This window comes from Balaenoptera physalus, assembly GCF_965194825.1.
Source record: "Balaenoptera physalus genome assembly, chromosome: 4".
Taxonomy (NCBI): domain Eukaryota; kingdom Metazoa; phylum Chordata; class Mammalia; order Artiodactyla; family Balaenopteridae; genus Balaenoptera; species Balaenoptera physalus.
Genome location: NC_138891.1, coordinates 68,268,305 through 68,291,296, shown reverse-complemented (window position 1 = coordinate 68,291,296; position 22,992 = coordinate 68,268,305). Strand labels below are relative to the sequence as shown.

The 22,992-nt window shown below is 40.1% G+C and overlaps 1 protein-coding gene across 9 annotated transcripts in view; it reads right to left on the bottom strand.

Annotated features, from left to right (window-relative positions):
- TP63 (tumor protein p63) overlaps positions 1 to 22,992 on the bottom strand; it is a 228,491-nt gene that overhangs the window by 4,094 nt on the left and 201,405 nt on the right. For 3 of the 9 annotated variants that reach the window (XM_082461483.1, XM_082461485.1, XM_082461486.1), the window contains 6 exons: positions 22,417 to 22,553; positions 20,425 to 20,507; positions 17,347 to 17,483; positions 5,806 to 5,963; positions 3,444 to 3,588; positions 2,039 to 2,132 (listed from right to left, as the gene is read on the bottom strand). In XM_082461483.1, coding sequence (XP_082317609.1) covers positions 2,039 to 2,132; positions 3,444 to 3,588; positions 5,806 to 5,963; positions 17,347 to 17,483; positions 20,425 to 20,507; positions 22,417 to 22,553 — 754 coding nt within the window. Of the gene's footprint in view, positions 1 to 2,038; positions 2,133 to 3,443; positions 3,589 to 5,805; positions 5,964 to 9,975; positions 11,353 to 17,346; positions 17,484 to 20,424; positions 20,508 to 22,416; positions 22,554 to 22,992 lie in introns of those variants that run through there. The other 6 variants (XM_082461484.1, XM_082461487.1, XM_082461489.1 and 3 more) reach the window with 3 other exon arrangements.

The window sequence follows — 22,992 nt, the reverse complement described above, 5'->3', positions numbered from 1 at the left end:
TCACTTATTTTCTACTGGCCTCAGTTTCCTCATTGGTAAAATGGGATACAATTCCTTTTTAGGTCAACACATACTGTGGACTCATATGCAAATGTGGATATGAAAGTATTTTGCAAATTATAAAGCACACTATGTAAATCTTAAATCATCTGAATTATTACTATGTTATACCATGATTAACCCATCCTTGCATCTTAGAGGAAATACTTATAACAACTTCAAAATTTAACCATATTCCTTTTCCAGGGAGGTATGTGAAGTAACTGAGACTGGTGTTGAGAGACAAGCGGAAAAAGAGGTGTCTATTTCCAGTGATGAGCAGGAAGAAGCTGAAGTGAGGATGCGGAAATCAGATAGCCTCCCAATATTTCCTAATTTGGAAATGTGCAGTGTGGGTACTCCAATTTCCTATTCTAGCATACATTATAAAGAAGTTATTCCACAAATAGATAAGTGAGCATAGTTCTTTATGCTTCTGAAACTCCCAATAAGTCCCAAACTCTCTGTACACTAGGCTCCATTAATCTGCATTACTCTCTGGATAGATTTTAACTTATACTGACAGGTGAGAAAGCTGTGGCCCAGAGCCTGGCCCAGGACCTAGCCAACACCAGCAGAGATAGATTTGTGGAGAGCATCAGCAGATCCTATCAGCCAAAGGGGCATCCTGACATACTCCCCAGTGGGGACAGTGAGCCAGTTGAAGGTAAAACTTTACAAATATAGGGAAGGGACACATTTCCTGTTCCATCATGTAAGGCTCTCAGACACAGGGCAACACACCGTCTTGTGTCAAACTGCCTTCAGTGGATGGACATCATTGTAAAGTTCTCTGAAACTTGTCGGAACGTACTCCTGAAGTTTTCTCTATAGCTTTTACGTATAATTTCTTCCATCAGGGCGCAGCAGCCAGGGGTGATTGAGGGAGTGGAGAGGGGAGGGCATAGGGGCAGCATAGCATATACTTGTCACCAGAGGGCAGAGGTGCTCTCACGCTTGCAGGGACGTCTCTAGCATCGGTGCTCAAGGGGGGGTGGGGGGCAAAAAGAGGTCCCAACTACAGAAGCGGCAGCAGAGACAGAGTATCTTCTTCCACCAGCCCAAAGGACCCTCTGGAAGCTAGAAAGGAGGATAGTGAACCCCAAAGAGAACAGCATGAAGAGCAGCCTGGGAGGAAAACCAGATTGTTGTAAACCAGAGCAAAATGAGCTCCCACCCACGTGAACAGTAGTTCAAGAAGTGCTGTAGGAAGCAAGAAAATGTCCCCTCCTATCCAGCTTGCTTCCAAGACTATCAGAGCCAGAAGGCAATGATTTTGAACCTAATTTGATTAACTGAGGTCCAGAGAAGCTAAGTGATAACCCCAAGTTCTCATTACCACTAAGAAGCATAGTTGGGACCTGAACCCATGACCAGTGATCTTTCCCAGTGATCAGGCATGGCAGGGTCCTATTCTGGTAGAATTGACCATGAATGAACATATGGTTCTAATCGAGAGGCACAGTTCAATCCTCTGTGACATCCTATTTTAAAGAAAGGCAGAAAAGGCCAATCAATAGAGTTAAAGACCGGAAGCTTACATCTCAGGGTTCTATTCCTGGTTCTGTCATCAACCCATCATGGCAAATGACCATATTGTCGTCTCTCCATGTTTTAAAGTGAGAATAACATCACCTGATTCCTGCGATCCTCCCTGGGGTCTTACACCAGTTAATGAGAACAACCAAAAAGTCCTCTGAATTCTTTAGAGATCATACATTCCTTGAAGGTGGGAATCAGATCTCACTCCCACTCTGCATATAGTATGCACACAATAGACAACTGCTGACTGATCAGAGAAGCTGAGGACCACTGATCCTGAACTTCTCATATGTAGAGGCGGAGGCCTGGGAATCTTTCTAATATGGTTATGGGTCCCAGCAAAACTGAGGACTGGGGGTAGGACAAAAAACAGAGGGGATTCAACTACAAGGTGAATGTCACCAGAGGGAGGAATTTATGGAATAAAACTCAAGAGAAAAGTCTAACGGTTACTTACATCCATGGAGTAATGCTCAATCTGATAGATGGTGGTCAGCCCCTGGGTCGTGAAATAGTCCAGACATGATGAACAGCCCAACCTCGCTAAGAAACTGCAGAGGGAGGAGGGAAGAGGAAGGAGGAAACAGAAAAAGAAAGTTCACCCCAACTGCATTGGCAAGATAAAGGAAAACCCAACATTTTGCCCTGGGATGCCCTACATAAGAGATTAGGGGCAGATAAAATATATGTGGGGCCTTGGATTGGAGGTCTGGGGATGATTAGGGACATGAACTTTAGGTCTATAAAATTAAAATCAACTGTTTAAAGATGCCTGCAGAGCAGAGGTTTTTCAAATGGTGACTGGTGGAATTCTAGGGGTTCCATATCAGTGTCTTAGGAGCCATTGCAGGGGGTGAAAGGAAGGAGTCCAGTGCTCAGGTTTCCAGCCCTCTTGCCTCCTAGCTCTTCACTTCAAAAAGAGCATCTCTCCTTCAATTGTTTATACCTGGGGTTTCTGAGAATGGCTTATGTGGCTAAGAAAAAACTGTAGGCCACTATACTGTGAAGTCATCCATGCTTTTTGATTGGCGTCCTCATCAAAATACAGACCCCCTCCTTTACGGCTCTGGTCTCAGATTGGTGATGCCACCACCGTCACAGAGCCAGATGCTGGCTGATAAGCCATGCCCTTTGCCACCTCTCTGACCCTGCTAGTACTGTTGCATCCATCACATGGGAACCAACGCATATTATTCCAGCAGCCAAATGAAAAAATCATTCTGCACACGAAGCAGGGCACTAGGCACGAGATTTGGGCACCAATGCTTGCCTCTGTTGGAAGCGGAATTTTCCAGACTTCACGCCTTTCTTTCTTCTGGCTATCTGAACTCCCTTTCCTGGAATGTCCCCAGTTCCCATACGACAAAGCAAAAGAGGCCATCAGGTTCTTGAAAATCCCTGTCATTTTTAACTAACATTCAAACTTTTTTATGGACATCCAACTCCACAATAATGATCCCATGGTGGCTGAGAGCTATGAGGCCTAGAGAGCAGGAAAGGGAGCGAGATAGCAAGTTGAGTGCCCATTTGGGAACCCCAGCCCTGAGCACCAATTTGAAGGCCACAGCTTACTGTAAAAATGTGTTGGAGGAGGAGGGGAGTAAGTGAAGTTGTGGGAAACAGGCATGAAAAATTATATGCCTATCAACTCACATGTTCACTTTTTCCCATGCTGATTGTTGTGGTTTGCTTTGATTAAACGCTGCTGATGACTCCATAGATCAGAGATAACAGTGGCTGAACGTCAACCACTGGGCTGCTTTGCTTTCTTTCCAACTGTGCTATTAACTTCGACAGTGTCCACCCTCCACCACCCAGAGATGCTTAGGACAGGCCTCCAGGGGCGCATGCTGTAGACTCACCTGACAAGGCTGCAATCTGTGGGGTACGGAGGTGGGGGGGTGCAGTGGGAGGTGGATGGCATGGAGAGAGGGGGAGGGAGGGCCTGGGTGGGGCTGAGTCCATTCATGTCTCCAGCCATTGGCATGTGGGTGCCCATCATAGGAACTGAACAGAAGCAGGAGGAACAGAGAGGGTTACTGCCGTCATCACATACCAGCATCCCATCACATACCAGCATCCCAGTGGTCCATCTCGCCTGGCTTAATGTTACCAAGGGCTAATCTACCAGCCTTCCTTTTCAGTCTTATCTCTCACTACACCCCTTTAAGCACCCTACATCTCCTTGAACAGAATAGTCGCCAAACTCCAAACTAATTACATACTTCTTGACCTTGGTACATTCTCTTAGGACAATCTCTTCCCACTTTGTTCTCTACTTGTAATTCTCTGTCCCAATTGCTTGCTGCTCCTGATGTTAATATAGTCCCCCTTGTATTTGTCTTCATGGGTTATATTTCTGTCTCCCTCACTAGACTAGTCTCCTGAAGCATGGAGATTAGACCTTATACACGTCTGGGTCCCCACAGACCCGAGCACAGTGCCTGGCACAGAGCAGATGCTCAGAAAACTTAAGTGAACAAACTTATGAATGAGAGAGGAACCTTTGGAATATTGGTTTGGGAATGGGAGGCTTTATTGCAATATTTGTAGGGAACCAAATGCCTCATAAGGAAGGATGCAATGAAAGACCCCAGCTCTTTTTTCTGGTCCATTTCAGGATTATATATGGGAACACCACCAACTTGGATTGGTTTCTGACTAAACCATAAACTGTAAACATTCACTTATAAAGAAGAAAAGCTCAATACCGATAATATTTATGAAACAAATTTTGTCTTCAGGTAAAAAAAAAAAAAGAGCAAAATAACATATCTACAAAAAGATGAATGTAATTTGCTTCTACTCCAGTGAACAGTAGTGTGCCAAAGGGGAAAGGCCTCTGCCACCAACTAGCGAGCTAAAGAGCATAGGCCTAGCATGTCTTATCGGTTTCCCCTCTGACTTTCCTGATGCCATCAGAGGAAAATTATGAAGCATAAATAAGAAAAAGTAAGTAAACTCTTACACAGATGTGAAGGATCATTACCACTGCCACTATTTTGTCATCTCAAGAAAAACCTGAGGACTCTAAGACGTCACCAGAAAGAAAGCAAAAAATAAATGGTGCCTTTTCCTTTTCCTGTCAAAGCAGCAGACCTGCCAAAGGGTCAGGTTTAGAGTCTTAGGATGTATTTGTCACTAGTGAGAGAGCAGTCTGGCTCTAATGCCTTCGTTGTCATACCAGGTAACCAAACCAAACCTCATATATCTCTTATCTCATTAAAATCTAAACATGTGCTATCAGAACCAGAAAGAGTCATAATCTTAGCCTCCCTTAACTTCTTTAAGAAAACCCAATCTCTTCAAGGCAACAGTGAAATGCAAGTTTAAAGGCTTGATCAAAATAATGAACAATTTCTAGGACAAGACTGAGGCACTGTTTTATGAGGCTGATTATAGGATACATGGACAGTATTTAGGCTTTTGCATCCCTTCTGCATTTTTACCATCCTTTTTTCCTTTCAACTTTGGGTATCCACTCTGCTAGGTTAAGTTCTAGTGGACAAGCTAATTATATTTACAGCAAAGCTATGCACCAATCATCATCCATGTCGAGGCCCAATTCTCACATTGTCTCTTATAGTTATACTTAGTTGATATGAGGAATCTGTGTGTGAATAAATAAAAGGGAGACTCCTTTCCCTATGTCAGTTCTTTAATAACTGTGTATAGGATGGAAGAGATGAGTTGAGAAGCCCAAAAGTGTAGGGCCGCAGACACATAAACTGTTAACTGTGCAGAGTGATAATTTTATGAATGGAAAACTGAGCATTAGAGCAGAGAGGTGACTTGTTCAGAGTTATGCAGCTAACGCTGCAATAGAGTCCAGACTACCATCTATTTCCCTAGATTTTAAGTCCACCACACTATGCTACTTCCCACAAGTTGGACATATTTCCTTTTGACTATCTCAAAGAATGTAGAAGGTGGGTCCCCATCCAGGTTGGCAGGAAGTGGACTGTTCTTTTCCACAGAGATCCTTATCCCTACTAAAGGAACAGCCTTCTCTGTCTCTACCAGTGGGCTTTGTAATGAACCATACATCTTACAAGTGAGAAAAAGTTCACCGTGAGAAATGTAAGCCACTCAACTTTGATCTGTCCTGTCCACTGTGCCTCTCACATAGCTTCAGAGCAAGCCTTCCCCCCATCCCAGAGCAAAGTCTTCCCCTACACTAGCGCTATTGGTCCTCCAGCTGCAGCTAAAGGGAGATGCTCTTACTGTTGGCTCCCATGCCATCGGGAATGGTGGTGGGAGTGAGGGCGTTGCGCTGCTGAGGGTTGATAAGCTGGCTCACAGAAGGCAGCTTGTTCATGCTGTTCATTTTGTTCAGAGGTGGGGAGCTGTTACCATAGGAAGACTGAGACTGCATCGAGGTCCTGGGAACACAAACACGGGAAGGATGGTGAGCACAGGACACTGAAGAGTGGGGACTGGTCATTTCCAACAGGTCTCATATTAAAACACAGCCTTAACTGTACACTTGCAAAAATATTCCTCCAGAACAATGACAGGAACTTATTTGTGTTTCTATCTGAGAATCTCTCCTACCTTGGCAGGGATCACAAGGCTATCATCAAATCGTGTGTTTCCTACATGAGTAGAGGACAAAGCTGAATATCTTCCTAAAGCATCTCCTTTGTGAGAGGGGAAATCATTGCATCCTCTTTTCCCCTCTATTGTTTTCTGCATCCCTTTCAATGTGAAAATCAATAAGGGAAAAGAACTGAGTGAAGACCCAAAGGCTTATGAAAGACATGGGGACGCCAAGCTAAATGGCAGCTGAGGCGTTTCACCTATAGCTTCCTAGGCCATTTGGGCATATGCAGAAAATAACCACAGAGCCAGCCAAACAGGGCATCTGGTAGCACAACCTGCCATCATGCAGAGTACTCAACACGGAAACATGCTTTCTCAGCTTAGCTGTTCATGGGCCATGGGGGAACCCATCGGAATGTCAACAGCCTCTCTACACAAGGGGAACCCGGGAGTCCAAACAACTGTTCTGTTAAGTTTCCACAAGTCTCTTGAGAGACAAAGAAAAAACAAAACAAAACAGTTTTCCATTCGGCATTACTTCAATTTGGAAATTTACTAGAATTGGTTTGTCATACTATGTATTATATTATATACGACATTCCATATTCAACTGCCATTCCTGACTTTTCCCTTGAATATAGAACTAGTGATATCTACTAGAATCAGGGAAGGATATAGAGTCAGAAAAACAACGTTTAAGTCTCCCTCCAGCATATGTTAGAAAGCTATAGGTCCCTGTGCAAGCCAGTAAATATCCTTCATCAGAAAATGAAAATATATAAAAACTAAAAATATATACACTTACTGCATGAGTTAGATGCTAGAGGTGGGAAAACTAATAAGAAACGGTCGCATCTCGGAGAAGCTCATAGAATAGTGGATACATGGGGATAACAATCCAACCTACCTTGTAGGGCTATGGTGAGAACCAAAAAAGATAAGGTGAGGAAGAACTGTATACACCGTCAGGCATTTACAGTGAGTCATTATTGTGACCAGAGAATGAAGATTGGGCTGAGCATGTAAAAGGGGAAAACCTCCCCGTTTACACTCCTCAGATAAAATGTATTATTTTGTTCCTATTTGTCTCCTTCCTGCTGCAGCCATATTGTTATTAGAGAAGAGAGGAAAAATGTTTCTTTGAGTTTTATTTGCCTGTGTGTGTGTATGTGTATCAGATTTAGAAGGCTCTGTAAATGAATACAAGTTCCAAACAAACATGGTATAATAATGTTTGAAAAAATAACACGTGGCTCTAACACCTGAGTGCTACAGTCGTGCTAGGCTTGGACTTCAAAGCTGCCGCTCTGCATTGTCCATAATTACACAAAACAGGGAAGGCTCCATTCCATATCACTGAAGAGCCACAGCTAGAGGAATTCAAACAATATGCTATATTTGCATAAATGAACATGACAATGTGCAATTGACAATTCAGCTGCATTTTAGAATCACTGTCTTAAAGTAGGAGGGTATTGATTTCTCACTTTAGCCCTTCTCAAGAAGACAGGTTTAGATCCATGTTGTATAAATGGGTGTTTATATAATAAACTCTCCCAACTGTTAGATTCTTCAGGTTACCAAGTTCTCCTTTATCCATTTTCCAAATGAGTCTCACATCCCTGTGGAGGAGGACATGGGATGGCAGGGTAGGGATGGGCAGAAATGATTATGCCTGTTGTACAGATGGGTAAATATAAGACTCTAAGAAAAAATGTGCCCAAGTCACACATTGCTAAATGATGGGCTGAGAGGTCTCTTGGCTCCTAGTCCAAGAGTGTTTCCTTTCATTCTGTGACACCTTCCCTGAAGTAAGACAGTGGAGTGCAATAGGTTACATCAAGAAGTGGGTGAAGTAGTGAGAGGAAATAGGAGACCAAGATGGAACAGGGAGCAAGGGATATAGTAAAGGGAGACCCAGCTATCCTCAAACCCACTCCATCCCTGTGTAGAAGCCTTGAATAAGAGTCAGCACATTTGAATACACTTAGGAACATCTGTAAGTCCATATCAAAGTGCAGGAACGTTCAGGGCAAGGTGACCAAGAGAAGCTTTGCCAGGTGCTTCTTTCTCTATCTTTGCCCACCACAAAGTAACAAAGATGCCAGGTTGCCCAGACTCCAGAGGCAGGTTGGTCCTCTGTGACCTAAATAAATGTCTACATATCTCTCCCATCCTCCCAAATCAGTCAAATGTACAGCAAGAGCTAATGGAAGCACTGCTTGAACCATTAATGCCCACCACTAGGAAAGTAAAAATGTATTTAAGAGCTATGAATTTTCCCTGGACCCTCAATTATAGTGAATGCCTTCTTCCAAATCCTGTTACAATTCCTTTCTCCTGTTTTTTGTGGTCTTTATTTTTGACCATTTTATCAGTTCATTTATTTTAAGCCACTTAAATTATTGTTGAGGAAGGTAGGTCACAAACCATAGACAAACAAAGAAGGAACATAAATTTTGGAGCCAATCAAAATATCAGAGTTCACATTCTCGATCTGACACAAATCAATTAAGTGACTTTGGGTATTATACAGGTCTCTGGAGTCTCATTTACTTAATCTGTAGAACAGGCATTACACTCACTCCAGAAGACTTGCTATGAAGATTAAAGGAGATTATGTAAGTGCCCTGGACATTGTCCTACAATTTGTCCTAGAATTCCACCAAAGGATTCCTTCTTTGGCCTTAAATCTTCCATTGCTAATGAAAAAGCAACTCTCTAGTGGAATTTGGCAATACATCAGGGTGAATCTATTTTACCAAACCACTTTTGCATGGCGGGATCCGAGAGGGGAAAGGGATATTGGGGGTAGAGCAAAACACCGTGGATATGGGGCAGGTCAGAAAAAGGGAAGACATGAACATGAGAAAAGAAATTGTTCCTCCTCGAAATTTTGCCCAGTACCTCCCCACATGTAACTTTTCTCTCTAGCTGAGGAATCTTGCTTCTAAAGACAAAAGGCAGCATTTATTCTCCAGCTAGATCAACTGTAATTATAAAATATTTTCCATCAGTTCAAATATATGCATTTATATAAACATCACTATAAACACATTAAAAACTTCCATAAAAATAGGGTGAAAGGGAAAAAAAAACTTCCGGAAGAAAAAAACAACATTAAAAAATTAAACATACTCACTAACCTTTTAAGGAATTTGTGAATTCCTTAAAAGGGATTAGAAAGTTTTTAGATTAATTGAAAACGGTGCCAATGTAACAGGATCATCTGATTTTACTATTATACTTCTATCTAAAACATAAACATGTTTTTTCTTAAGTATTTTTCTTGTTTTTCTTAAGTATTTTTCTAAGTGACTATATTAATTTTATTTAGAACGGTTGTTTTTGAAGTTTTTAAAAATTGTTATTCAAAGATCAGAACGTATTGTGATTTTTTTTTAAAACCTATGCACAACAGGTTCCACTACAGATTTCTGGATATTTCCTAACACCAGTGTCACAGAAGTCAATTTATTTAATAAACTGGAATTTGATTTAAATTTCTTCTAGTGAACTTGGCAACTGAAGATATGACTCAAGGTTTATTCAGAGATGTGAACAAATGATGCTATAGTGCCTAGCTCTTTATGATGAAATTAAACATGCACATGGCTAAAATAAATTTTCAAGTTAACATGGGCATTGAAATTTATTTTTAGGACTGATGGCCTTGATACAGAGTATCTTAAATAAAAACACCAACTATGACAATAGTGTAGACAGAACCAAAGTGACCTATTCTTCTTGTTCTTTAGACTTACACATGGTACTTCAAGCACTTAAATGAAAATATTCTAGCATTTAAGGAATTTAAAAAAGCAAAAGAGACAGAAAAGAAAAACTGCGAGATAAACCAAGATGCAAAAGTTTATTGAAAATTAAAATCACACATCCATAAAGCAACAGCCTCAATAACAAGAAATCATTGCTGTGGTGACAAAGAATAAAGAGCTGGTGACCTGGTGTGGGGAGCAGATTTTTTTAGTCTTTATACTATTATTTTAAAATATGATTTAAAATGGAAATAGATTCTCTAAAGTCTTTGAACCAAAAAAGAAAAATTATCTATTCTTCCTGTCTTTAATTTTTAGGCCAGGAGTGTTGATTTAAAAATGTGTCTGCTTGGACATCACTTAAATAAAGCATAAGTGTCCTGGACAAGGCAATTTGAACGGTGTCAGTGATATGGCTGATTTTATGGAGTTCCGATCAAAGGAGTTAATTATAGATTTGGTGAGAGGACTTTGAATTCCATTGTGGACATGGAAGAATGATATATGACTGCCTGAAAGAATATTACTGGGGTAGTTTTACCCTCCTCTTAAAATGACAAAAGAGGTTTACCTGCCTTGGGGTCCAAACACAAATTTTGGAGGGTTTCCGAAAGCAAGGAAGACTATCACATCAGATGCTGACATGGGGTGGCAGTGGCAGGTCCTGACACAGAATTAATGAACTTTCTACTACATATGAGGGGAGGATACTGATAATGCAAGTTCTCAAAAAGAAGAAAAAATCATTCCCCGCAGTGGCTACTCAGGGTAGTTATTACCTCTCTGCCCAGCAGTACATTTGACACCTTAGCTTGTTACTATTTGCAGTATCATTGCATGACCAGCATTAAAAGGGCCTGAGTCTCTCAGTCACCTACAGTTTACTTCTGCCCAGACAATAACAACTTTTTTTTCTCCTTTTCTTAAAAAGACATCTTAAGTTTGAGACCTGCTCAAAAGCTTCTTCATGAGTTTTAGAAACACAACAGAAGGTAACAGAAAAGGGTTCCAATAAACATCGTAATGCCCCTCTTCCCAACCTGAGCTCCTCCCTCCCAAGAAACAACACAAAAGCTCACAGACAGACACAGGGGTTCCTGATGGACCAATGCTAGATCTAAGGATACAGAATCTGCAGAAAATGTCCTTTCTTGTACACTTTTGAGTCCCTTCAAAGATTTTCTTACTAGTGGCTGTGTGCCTTTGAGCAGTTGGGTCTCTGAGCCAAAGTGTCTTCAAGTCCTGGCTACGAGGGCTTGATACACACACACACACACACACACACACACACACGGAAACACAACAAACACATAACGCTCAAAATACAGAGATGGGGCTCTATGGGTACACTGATCGGTTTGGGGGGCTGGAATGTCTAAAGAAGACGTCAGATTGCCTCGGGCTTTCTCTCCGGGGCTCCACAAGCTCATTCCTGAAGCAGGCTGAAAGGAGACTGCAGAGAGGAACCAGAGAAAAGAAAAGATGAAGGCTTAGGACTTCATATATTCACATCAACTGAATACAGAAACACATCCTTCTACCTTCATGATCATAGTATAGTCAGAACAGAATGCCACACGGCTATTTTTGTTCCTTCCTCTTTACCTTCCTTTAAGATTACTCAGAGATGACTTCCCAAGATTTTTATGAAGAAGAAATGAGAGAAGGCAATGGTAACTATCTAGAACTATTAGAATCACCTGTGGAACTTTAAAAAAATGTATTTTCCCGGATCCTTTCTGAGACCAGGCTGGGACCCAGGCATACACATACTTTTAAGAAGTTCCACAAGTTACTCAGTTGAGGACTACTGAGACAAGGTAGATCAAGATGCTTAGTATGGTGCTTGGCATATTGGACTCAATTAATTGCAAAAAGGAATGCAGAGTCAAGAAGTAACTTCAATCTTTTGTAAAATGTCATCTGCCCAATTATGATACCTCATTACTGTTCCTGTCTAGCCTAACTCTGAAGTATGAAGAAATATGATCTTATCAGTCTGGGGGCTGTGTCATCATGCCTTTGTAAAGAACTACTAATGAGCATTTTGCATGTGCCCAGATTGTGATGGATAAATATCCTAATCCTTTCAGTCACAAACTTGGCCTAGAAATGCACATATCAAACTCACGAAAACAACTTTTGCATAATGAAGAAATCAATTATGACACAAGGATGCCAGGAACAAATCCTCTTATTTTCCTAAGGGTTGTGCAACCCTATGAACTGTTTGGGAATTACTGCCCAGATGGCTTTTGAATCACATTTGGTTACTCCTTGCAAAGGAACAAAGCAATTTTCACTTGGTCAGTGCTGAGATTTAGTAAGCCATCTCACCAGCAAGAATTGAGATCATCTTAAAGAAGATGCCAGAATACAAATTAGTAGGGAAGCAATTTATTACCAACTAAAGAACAATGGCTTCGACTTCTTGTGTGGATATTACATCTTGGGGCTTCTCTTGGACCAAGGGTTGAATAAGACAACATGCAGAAATCATCTTTCACTTACGAAAAAAATGTCTGGACCAGAGAATTACACACTGAGACTAGAACTGAGACAAGTTCTGCAATGAGACGTGAGAACTTAGAAAAGTGATTTAATCTATCTGCATTTAATTAATCTGAGGGTGTTTTTCTGCATTACCACTTCAGAGCTAATAAATCTCTGTCCTGACAACTTCCTAACATTTTCGTGAAGTTCTAAACTAACTGTGTAAACTGTAAAGGCTTGTGCAGTGCCATGACCTATAAGGTTGAACCACATGAAACTGCCCATATTTACCTTTTTTTTAATCTATGAAACTAGCAATTTCAAACAAATATTCTGTAAGTGTGGAGAATTTCTAAGTCAGACTTAGAAATATGGTATTAGTCATATCTGTCAGTGAGAGAGAGAAATATTTGTGTCTTCTGCTTTCTTCTACATTGATAATTCTGAAAATAGTACTTGCTTCTTTCTCAGATACATGAATCTGAGGAAGAATTATCAACATTCTTGAAGAAAATCATAGCCAGATGAGCTTAAAGAAATAGGACTTTACACTGAAACCACAAGGGTAAATACCAACTACCTGATACAGGGACAGAAAAATGGGAATGAATGCTTGCTTTGTGTTTTCTTATTATGACTTTCTTAACTAATGAAGCAGTCCAGAATATTGTAAAGAGCTATGTCTTCCAGATCTGATTCTAGTCTCAGATTTATTATGAACTGGCTATGAAATCACAGGTGTAGTTCATTGGCCCTCAGTTTCCCCAGCTCTAGCACAAAGGGGTTAGAACTATAGTCTTGAAGATCCTGTTCTGCTCCAATATTCTCTGACCTATATCATTGATACTAATAAGTCGCGATCATCAAGTGATCATAAAGGAGAAGGAAACACTAAGAGCTCCTCAGGATGTCATACATTTGTATTAAAATCAAAGTACATCTATTCTGTAGAAACTTAAAAATAATTCTCCAGAGTTGGGCTAAGTAAAATCTTAACAAAGTAATGCTGCTCTCAGATCAGATCTTACCCAAGAAGGAGGGTAAATTACAGAAGAAAAAAAATGAACAAGAGATAGTATTGGTCAAAAGTACACATGTCATAAAGATTGCTAAAATGGTCTCAAGTGGCTTCTGCAAAACTATCTTAAGAGTTAATGTCCCTTGAAAATATGACGGTAAGGAGTCTGGTGGCAAGAATGGGTCCAATTTGTCCTCTCACTAGATTCTGGCTCCTATGAACATAGCTCCCTATGTTTATTCCAATGTGAGCCATTCAACTAAAATCAAATTTCCTTATAAATGGAATAAAGCCTACTTACAGCTATAACAACTCGATTCACAAAAACTCAGTGTAAGATTTATCCTCCAGAAAGCCTATGATCATGAAGGTAATTGTGAAGGAATTTTTGAAAAAGGAAAACCATGCACAAATGAAAAGCAAGCAGCGAGAAAACATATAGTGAGGAACTAATAGAAGCAATTAAACTGAAAATATTTTATTGCTACCTCATACAGAGTGTATTCTCCTCCCACTAATTTTCACTCTACTATAAAGAAAAGCATAAAATTGATTCCTTACCAGCATAACATATTGGTACTAACTTTTTGCAAAGGAAATCACAGGCTATCATAGGCATTTTCCAAGCTGATGTATTCTTTTCAAATGATTGCCAGGAATTAGATTTCCAGTTTTCTTTGTCTAATCATTCGTGCTCTTTCTTGAAGCTTTGTATAAAAATAAAAGAGCTGAAAAAAACTGAGCTGAAGAATACAGCAATGGGAGAATTTATATAAATGTATATCAATCATTGGAGGGAGACCCATGTATATATAATGTAACAAAGACATAATTAGACCAAATGTCTATATTTTGCAAAGATTTCATTTTGCAGTCTGTTATATTTCCATGCACAAGTTATCACAGCTGAAGTTAGCTCTTATACACTGTGAGACAAGCACTCAAAAACATGCAATGATACATATAAATGGACACCACAGGAAACTATGGGGCTACAAATTCCTCGCTAGTTATCTGTGACCACACATGCAAAAAAGTGAAAATATGTCTCTAAAATCTTTTGAGCTTCTTAAAATAATAATTTTAAGATATAGTTTCTTCTTTGATGAAATAGATTGTTTTATGGAATATTAATTATAAATAAAACGATTTCCCTTTAGAGCAATGCAAGCCAATTAGGCTAGATAAGTTATAAGCCCTGGATAACTCATCATCCAGGGACATGGGACTATATATCCTTGTGTACTCCATGTAAAACAAACAAATGCACCTGCCCCCAACTGAAACAGATCATCTTGGCCTGTAAAGTCTCTAAAATTATGACAAAACTATTCCTTCTACTGTATAATCTAGACAGGTTGTTTAAAATTGTCCTATGAACTTACATGATACTGAGAATAACCTTCCAGAGCTTTCTTAAGATTCAAAAGGTGTTCTGGTTAGGAATTCACCACCAAACTGTAAACTATAGGAAGGCGGGAACCTCAACTATCTCATCTCTATTTTTACTGCTTTCACGTAGCAGATCTTCGGTAAAAAGCTTATTACACGAGTCACGTCAACTATTCCAGTCTTAGCTCATGAAGAACCATATTTTGTGTCTAGATGGGCATGTCTTTTTCAGCCAGAAGAAAGACAAGAGAAGCCTCTGTTAAAGGCTGCTGTTGTTTTGTTAGATACCGAAATGACACCTTAAAAGACTTCCTAAAATCTTTTAATACCTCTCTACTTTAGAATATATAGATTAGCTTCCAGATACTCCTATCAAAAAATATGAACCTCAAGAAGCCATGAAGGAGCCACTCTTTTATCTAGGAGAAGGATTGGCAAACTATAGTGAATGGGCCAAACCTGGCCCATAAACTAAGAATAGTTTTTACATTTTTACAAGGTAGGAAAAATTCAAAAGAAGAAGAATGTTTCATGACAAGTGAAAATTATATGAAATTCAAACTTCAGTGTCCATAAAATAAAACTTTATTGTAACAGCTGCTCTCATTTGTTTACATATTGTCTGTGGTTTGCTGCTGTGCTTCTGAACTGGGGAGCTACAAGAGACCATATATATGGACCAGAAAGCCTAAGATATTTACTACTGGTGCTTTACAGAAAATAAAGTTTGCCAAACCCTGTGCTAGAGGGTCAGACCTTTCAAACCACACCATTTAATACTGACAGAACTTTTCCTGTTAAAAAAAGGCAGGAAATCACGGAGCAACTAGTTCAGCATGATCTGCTATGGAGTAGTTCTACTGAGGTCATTTTGGCTAAGCCAAACACTTCCAGAGTGAACTGGTGACGATCTGAGAGTATGTCTTAATAGCATGACATGCATATCTTGGAGAAGGCATTTATCCCCTTTTGGTTTGTAAATGATGTTACAAGTCTATTTCTTTGATTCCTCTTGTATGAGTTTATAAGAACTAAATCAGTTTTGCACTTGAATGTTTTAATATATATTTCTATCTGATATCCTAAAGACTACATAGGATTGGCAATGGGAATTCTGTAACCTTGAATTCTAATTCTCCTTTGGAGTACCCTGTGTCCCCAAGGAACCGCCTGATTCAAATTTCCAGTCAGCTTTACTCTAAAACCTTATAATTATGATTTGCAAACTTTTGCGCCAAAAGTGAATGGTGAGATCTCTTCCAGGCAAAAAAGTCTTAAATGCTCAAAGAGCCTGAAGTCCTTTAAAGAGAGAGCGCACTTATTTTCTATTCCCCTGCTGCCCACCCCATAACTCATAGTCAGTAGGTATGGGCTCAGAGGATGCCTTCTGACTATCAGAAATACAGTCCAACCTTCTCACCTACATTTATTTTGATTTAAAAAAGAAAAACAATCTCTTTCTATTACACTTTCCATTGGTATCTCTCTAGAGTAGCTAATAATATATGAGAAAAGATCCACTATTTATTGCTCATTTACATTTCTATTGTAAAAGACAATCTTTGACTTAGGCAAGATGGTTTTGGTTTTATTTTTTATTTTTTTTGCCTGAAGAATAAAGTCAAATGCTTGAATTACTAAAATGAGCCCCAAATGTCTATATTTTACATCTATCTACAGAGACTCTGGCAATACTTCCAGTACAGACACAATAGTTTTTAAGCTAACAAGTGATTATTCTTAACCACAGAAGGGTAAGTATAAGTGGAGTCCTGATTCACCAACTTCTCTTCCTTTTACAAGAGCTATTTTATTCTGGTTAGTCATAAAACAACTAACATAATCAAAGATCCAAGAATCTAGGTAAAACTTAACATGTAAATAGGTTGTATGTATATTCTAATATGGTTGCAAAATCTGGCCTCATTGATGTAAATATGTATCGTTGGAAGAAGACCTAGAATGGGGATGTTAAAACACGGCAATATGATGCCACTTTGCCCTTCTGCATCTAGATGTTTGCCAAATGAGCACGCACTGGGACTCTGAATCCTCAATACAGCACTCAAGTCACTTATAGTAAAACCTACGTGCTGTCTCTATAACAGTTTTCCCAAAAGTGGATTGTGTGCGTCCCAGGAGAGGGACAAGATAATCTATCGAGACGAGAAAGACAACATGTTTTTAAATAGACACATTATTACTAGAATAGAGTGTGTACTCAAAGTTCTACTATTGATAGATGTGTTTGGATCAGAGGCATAGAGAAGAGAACTAATTCTGTTAGTGTGAGTCTTTTTTGTAATTCACTTGAAATGGTTTGTATTCAATTGCAAAATGTAGGTGGAACTTCTCAAAGGGAAGGTTATAAGAAACCCAGAAGATTGTTGAAGTGAAAAAAGGTGCCCCACACCAGCCCATCTGAACCTACCATATTCTGCTCACAACCTCATCTTTTACGTCACCCGACAATCACCCTGTTGCTGATCTGAATAAACAGTCATCTTACTCACGTCTCCTAAAAGGACACAGGGACACACTCACTGTTTCTGAAGTAAATGCTGGTGCTGCTGTTGTTGCTGCTGCCTGTACGTTTCAATCGTGTGCTGAGGAAGGTACTGCATGAGTTCCAGGGATTCTTTGATCTTCAGCAGCATTTCGTAAGTCTCACGACCCCTCACCTATGTCAAAGAGCAGAAGAAAAGTGAAGAAAAAATGAAGAGCTGTAGAACTATCAGAAGTACAGTCAATGCTCATTATTTGTGGATTCTACATGGACGAATTCGCCTACTTGTTAACATTTACAGGAAAAACAACACTGGCAGGCTTTGCAGTCATTCACAGACATGCGCAGAGTGATGAAAAGCTGATTCAACCACTGTGCAAGTTCCCAGCTGAGGGGGAAGAAGGCGATGCTCTGCCTTTTTGTTTCAGATCTCATGCTGGAAACAGATGTCCTTCTCGTAGTAGTCTAGTTAGGGCCACATTTTTCTCTTTTTGTGGGTGATTTTTCCATTTAAAATAGTTCCCAAGGGCAGCTGCCATGCTATCTCGTGTTCCTAAGTGCAAGAAGGCTGTGACGTGCCTTATGGAGAGAATATGTGTTAGATAAGCTTAGGTCAGCCATGAGTTATAGTGCTATGGGCAGTGAGTTCAATGTTAATGAATCAACAGCATATATTAAATAAGAAACACACATGAAACAAGGTAATGCATTGATCAGTTACTAAAAACATGACCAGAGGCTCACAGGAACCTAATCCTGTATTTCCTCTAGGAGCAATGATTCAGTATTTGCTAGTACAGTGTTCACAGTGACTTTATAAAGCATAAGTACCACAAATAACTAGAATTAACTGTAATTACCTCTAGAATGACACATGTTTTCAGCAGAGGTAAAACGTGCTTCCTTCTTTAAGAGAGTCTCTTAAAAGCTTTAAAAAGTCTGAGCAGCTATTTACAATAGCCAGGATATGGAAGCAACCTAAGTGTCCATTGACAGATGAATGGATAAAGAAGATGTGGCACATATATACAATGGAATATTACTCAGCCATAAAAAGAAACAAAATTGAGTTATTTGTAGTGATGTGGATGGACCTAGAGTCTGTCATACAGAGTGAAGTAAGTCAGAAAGAGAAAAACAAATATCGTATGCTAACACATATATATAGAATCTAAAAAAAAAAAAAAAAGATGATCATGAAGAACCTAGGGGCAAGACGGGAATAAAGACGCAGACCTACTAGAGAATGGACTTGAGGACACGAGGAGGGGGAAGGGTAAGCTGGGACAAAGTGAGACAGTGGCATGGACATATATACACTATGTAAATATACATATACAAATGTATACAAATGTAAAATAGATAGCTAGTAGGAAGCAGCTGCATAGCACAGGGAGATCAGCTCAGTGCTTTGTGACCAGCTAGAAGGGTGGGATGCAGGGGTGGGAAGGAGGGAGATGCAACAGGGAAGAGATATGGGAACATATGTATATGTATAACTGATTCACTTTGTTATAGAGCAGAAACTAACACACCATTGTAAAGCAATTATACTCCAATAAAAATGTTAAAAAAAAAAAAAGTCTGAGCTGGACCAGGACTAGAGACAGGCAAGTGGAGAACAAAGGGCACTTGCCTGACCCCGAGAGTGAGTGTCTGTTTACCCTGTGCACCCTAGCACATCACCTGTCCCCTCCCTGAGCATGAGAGGCAGAGTTTGTCAGAGTTCAGAAATGGAAAGATTTTCTCTACCTTTTGTTGGGTTAACTCCTACTAATCCCAGCTCTGGGATCATGCTCTTTGAGAAGTTTTTCCTGACCTGTCTTTTAGGCTGATTCTTCCATCCTTCCTATGTGCTCCCACAGTGTCATGCCTAGCTTTGCTGAAGCATTGATTTCATTGCATTATGCCTATTTGTCTCCTCACTAGAAGGCAAGATCTTGGAAGGTAAGAATTGTACCCTACTGATCTCTAAGTGCTCAGGGTCTCGCATTACTGCCACTCAACAAATACCAACCAAATTCATGGTAAATTAAGAGTTTTTTTTTTCTTTACACATTTCAGTTTGGCTAATTCGTCACTAAAAATAAGATGTAACAGAATACAGGGTATCTCCTCCATTAGTACAAACTGAAATTTCATGAAAAAAAAAACAGCTCTTCCAGTGGTTTCTATCTCATCAGCTGAAAACATATTAGGTCTTTCAGAATATCTAGTATAGCAGGAAAATGTTTAACTTAAGAGTTCACACGTCAGTTTCCATATGTAGCCTGAGAAACAAGACACTGAGAATCTTAGCTAACTCACTGTCTAATTATTCTGCCAGCAAGCAGTCTAATTCCCTTACCTGACCTTCAGGGCCCGAAGAAGGAAGGGCAGCAAGCACGGCACACCCAAACCTGTGGCTTAGTTTTAATCCCAGTCAGATCTCCTGGCCTAGCTTGTCTGTGTCGCAAGTCAGTGTAGATGGCATCAAGAGATATACTGGTTACCCAAACTCTGCTGCCACTCTAGATAGCAAAGACCTAAGGTAATAAGAATTCGATGAACTACAACCATAGCCTAAAAAGGGGCACCTTGGTGACCTTGAGAGGGCTTATATTCCTTGTAGGAATGAAAAATGCTCCTACAGAATAACTAGGCCAAGTCTCTGGCCATTCCCATATAATTGAGGATTCTGCCTGGCTTGGCTTTCTTTATAGCACTCCCTAAAAGAAATCCCAGGCAATTCATTATGTATTATCAACTTAGTGAATGCCTTCTGACAAAATTTTAGTCCTAAATTGGTATGACCATGCTGTCTAAAATCATGTTATCACTCTTAAATAATGAAGTACAAATTAATTTTAAATATTTGCATAAGAAGAATTTTATTAGGAAGGTAGCTTTGACTGGGTGAGCAGTAAGTAGAAGAGCCCACACTGCTAATATGTTCCAGAACTGTAGAGGGAAGGAGTAATTTCCTAATTTTGCAAAAAATAAATTCTCTGTTTTATCTCACTAGTCTCCGTCACCCTCTTCTCATTGTCACAGATAATCGAAAGATGATCCCAGAGTAAAAGCTCATTCAAAGAAGGTGAAAATGAAGCGATCATGAATACCCAAGGGAGACTCACTGGTAAGTATAGCAGTTCATCATCTGGGGATCTTCGTTTCTTGATGGATGTCATCTGGATGCCATGTGTATTTTGACGAAAAGCTGGTGGAGGAAAAATGCAAGTTTCATCCTGGGAACATTTCTGAAGCAATAAATACATTTATTACACAGACAGTAGCACCAGCAACACTTATGAGATTAGAATTTCTAGTTCTAAGCAGCCAGTAATTGGTGATGATTGCTTTTACCTTAGGTGTAAACCTAGCAATAATGAGGTGGGGAGGAGGGAAGGTGAGGGAAAACAAATGAAAGAAAACCCCCGGGGGAGGTCGGGGAGGCTGAGAAATGGCCTCTGGCTTAAGTAGTGCTGCAGGAATCCTTGTGTCTTCCTGGCATGGGTCTGTGAACAGCTGTTCAGGAAAGGAAGATACATTGGTTTTGTGTTTTATTTTTCAGGTCATTTATCTTCCAAGGAGGTAAATGCATGCTATAGAGGTTGTCTTGCCAGTGCATTCAGCCTTGTGAGTTTACCCTTCCCATGTCAGTATGTACATCGCATAACTTTTGATAAGCAGTCTCTCTTTCCAGGACCTCAGTTTTCTCTTTGGTAAAACGAGTGAATTAATCTCATAAATCCCTAAGGTTTCCACAATGTAGAAACTACACCCAGGATCCAGGGTATAGAGAGGATTCTCCTACCAAAGTTCAAATAATCGTTCTTACTGAAAGTTACTGATTTATTGGTAACTGAGGTGCTCGGGGAAGTGTATGGAGCTAGGCCAACAGACAGACCCAAGAGGAAAATAAGGGTAGAGATATAATTATGGATATTATATGTACTATTGATATTGTATATATAATATAAATCCTAGGTATATGATTTTTTGAGGAATAATCAGGGAGGAAAAGAGACTAACTGGAAAAGCAAATCACACTGAACAGCCAGAAGTTAATGGAGGTCAGTTGTTATAACACTGTTGTTCTGTAAAATGCAACAAAAATTTTTATTTCTTCTGCAGAATAATCAGTAAAAAGATTAAAACCTTTTTCATGATACAATTCATAGTGTGATGTTCTTTACAATACTTGCTGTCGTGATATCAGGCTTATGCAAGCCACCTTCTAGAATTATGTCTCACGCTCTAGTAGCTCGTGTGGATCAATGGTTTTCAAACGCTTGTTAACTGAAGAACCTCTGTTACCTGAAGGCCTCTGGGGACGTGTACCTCACGGGCAAGGGGTGGTGTGAGTGGAGCATGAAACCACAGCTCACCCCGACTCCTGCTTCTTCAGCTACAGCAGCTCTGCTTTCATCTATTTTGCATTCTTTGAAATATTTCTTTAATAAAAGCTTTTACTGCTTACAAAGACCAGTTGGAAAACAACTGACCTAAATCATTAGCCTCACGATAAATGATGTAACTAAGGCCCCAAGTGGGTCCTACACATCAAGATTCAATGAAACCCAGATCTGCATATTTCCCAGACTGCGCTTTATAAAACGTGTTCTCAAGTCTCGCTATTCCCCCAGATTCATGAGGAGGGCAGGTGGCATTTTCAACCCTCATGCTCAATAATAGAAAAATAAATGGATACCAATAGGCTGAGATACTGCTTCTCAGACTTTAGCTGGCAACAGAATCACCTGCAGGTCTTACACAACATAGGTTCCTGGACCTCACACCCAGAATTTCTGATTCAGCAAGTCTGGGAACTAAGAATTTGCATTTCTACCCAGTTTCCAGATGATGCTGACGTTACTGGTTTGGCAGTCATATCTGGAGCATTGCTGACTAAGAAATCCTCACCGTGATGATTTGCTTCTGAAATGCTATAGTGTACACCTGGAGTCCATTTCAGCGAGAGCTGCTCCCATCAGCTCTGGGGCCTCGGGTCATACTTGCCTCTAAAGCCCTTAGGTCTTATTCTGCAGCTTCTCAAAGATCACTCCCCAGCCCCCCTCTCTGGAGAAGACTTAACCCTACCCCATTTGGCCACTACAGCTACTTACGGCGCTTCGTACCATCACCGTTCTTTGTGCTGTCCGAGACTTGCTGCTTTCTGATGCTGTCTTCGTCTGCCTTCCTATCTCTCCCTGGGCAAGCACAGATCCGGGCCTCAAAACAGCGGCGGCCCAGGACTTGCCCACTAGGAATTAGAGAAGAGGAGAAGAAAGGGTTAAATTAAAAGAATTTGAAAAGTCCCCTGCTGGCCATCACCAGTGCACCACCACTACCAGCTTGGTTATGGCTGCTTTGAGGATGGGCCCCAAAGCATCTGGCAGAACAAAAAAGTGCTTACACGCCATGAGCAATATTAGTAAATAGCATCCATTTGTTCTGCAAAGAACCTCCAAGCCATTAGCTGAACAGCTGTATTTAGCTACATATTTTGAAGGAAACTTGAGTTAAGCCAGTGGATGTCTCCAGATAAAATCCCCATAGGCAGCTCAGACTTATTCAAAGAAACTGTTAAATGCCTCGGGGGCCACATGAAAACAAACACTGTCTAATCAGAAACTATTCCAGTCAAATGTCAAGAATTCAGGTATGAAGCGACTTGAACACCTTCCCAATTCTTTTTTTTT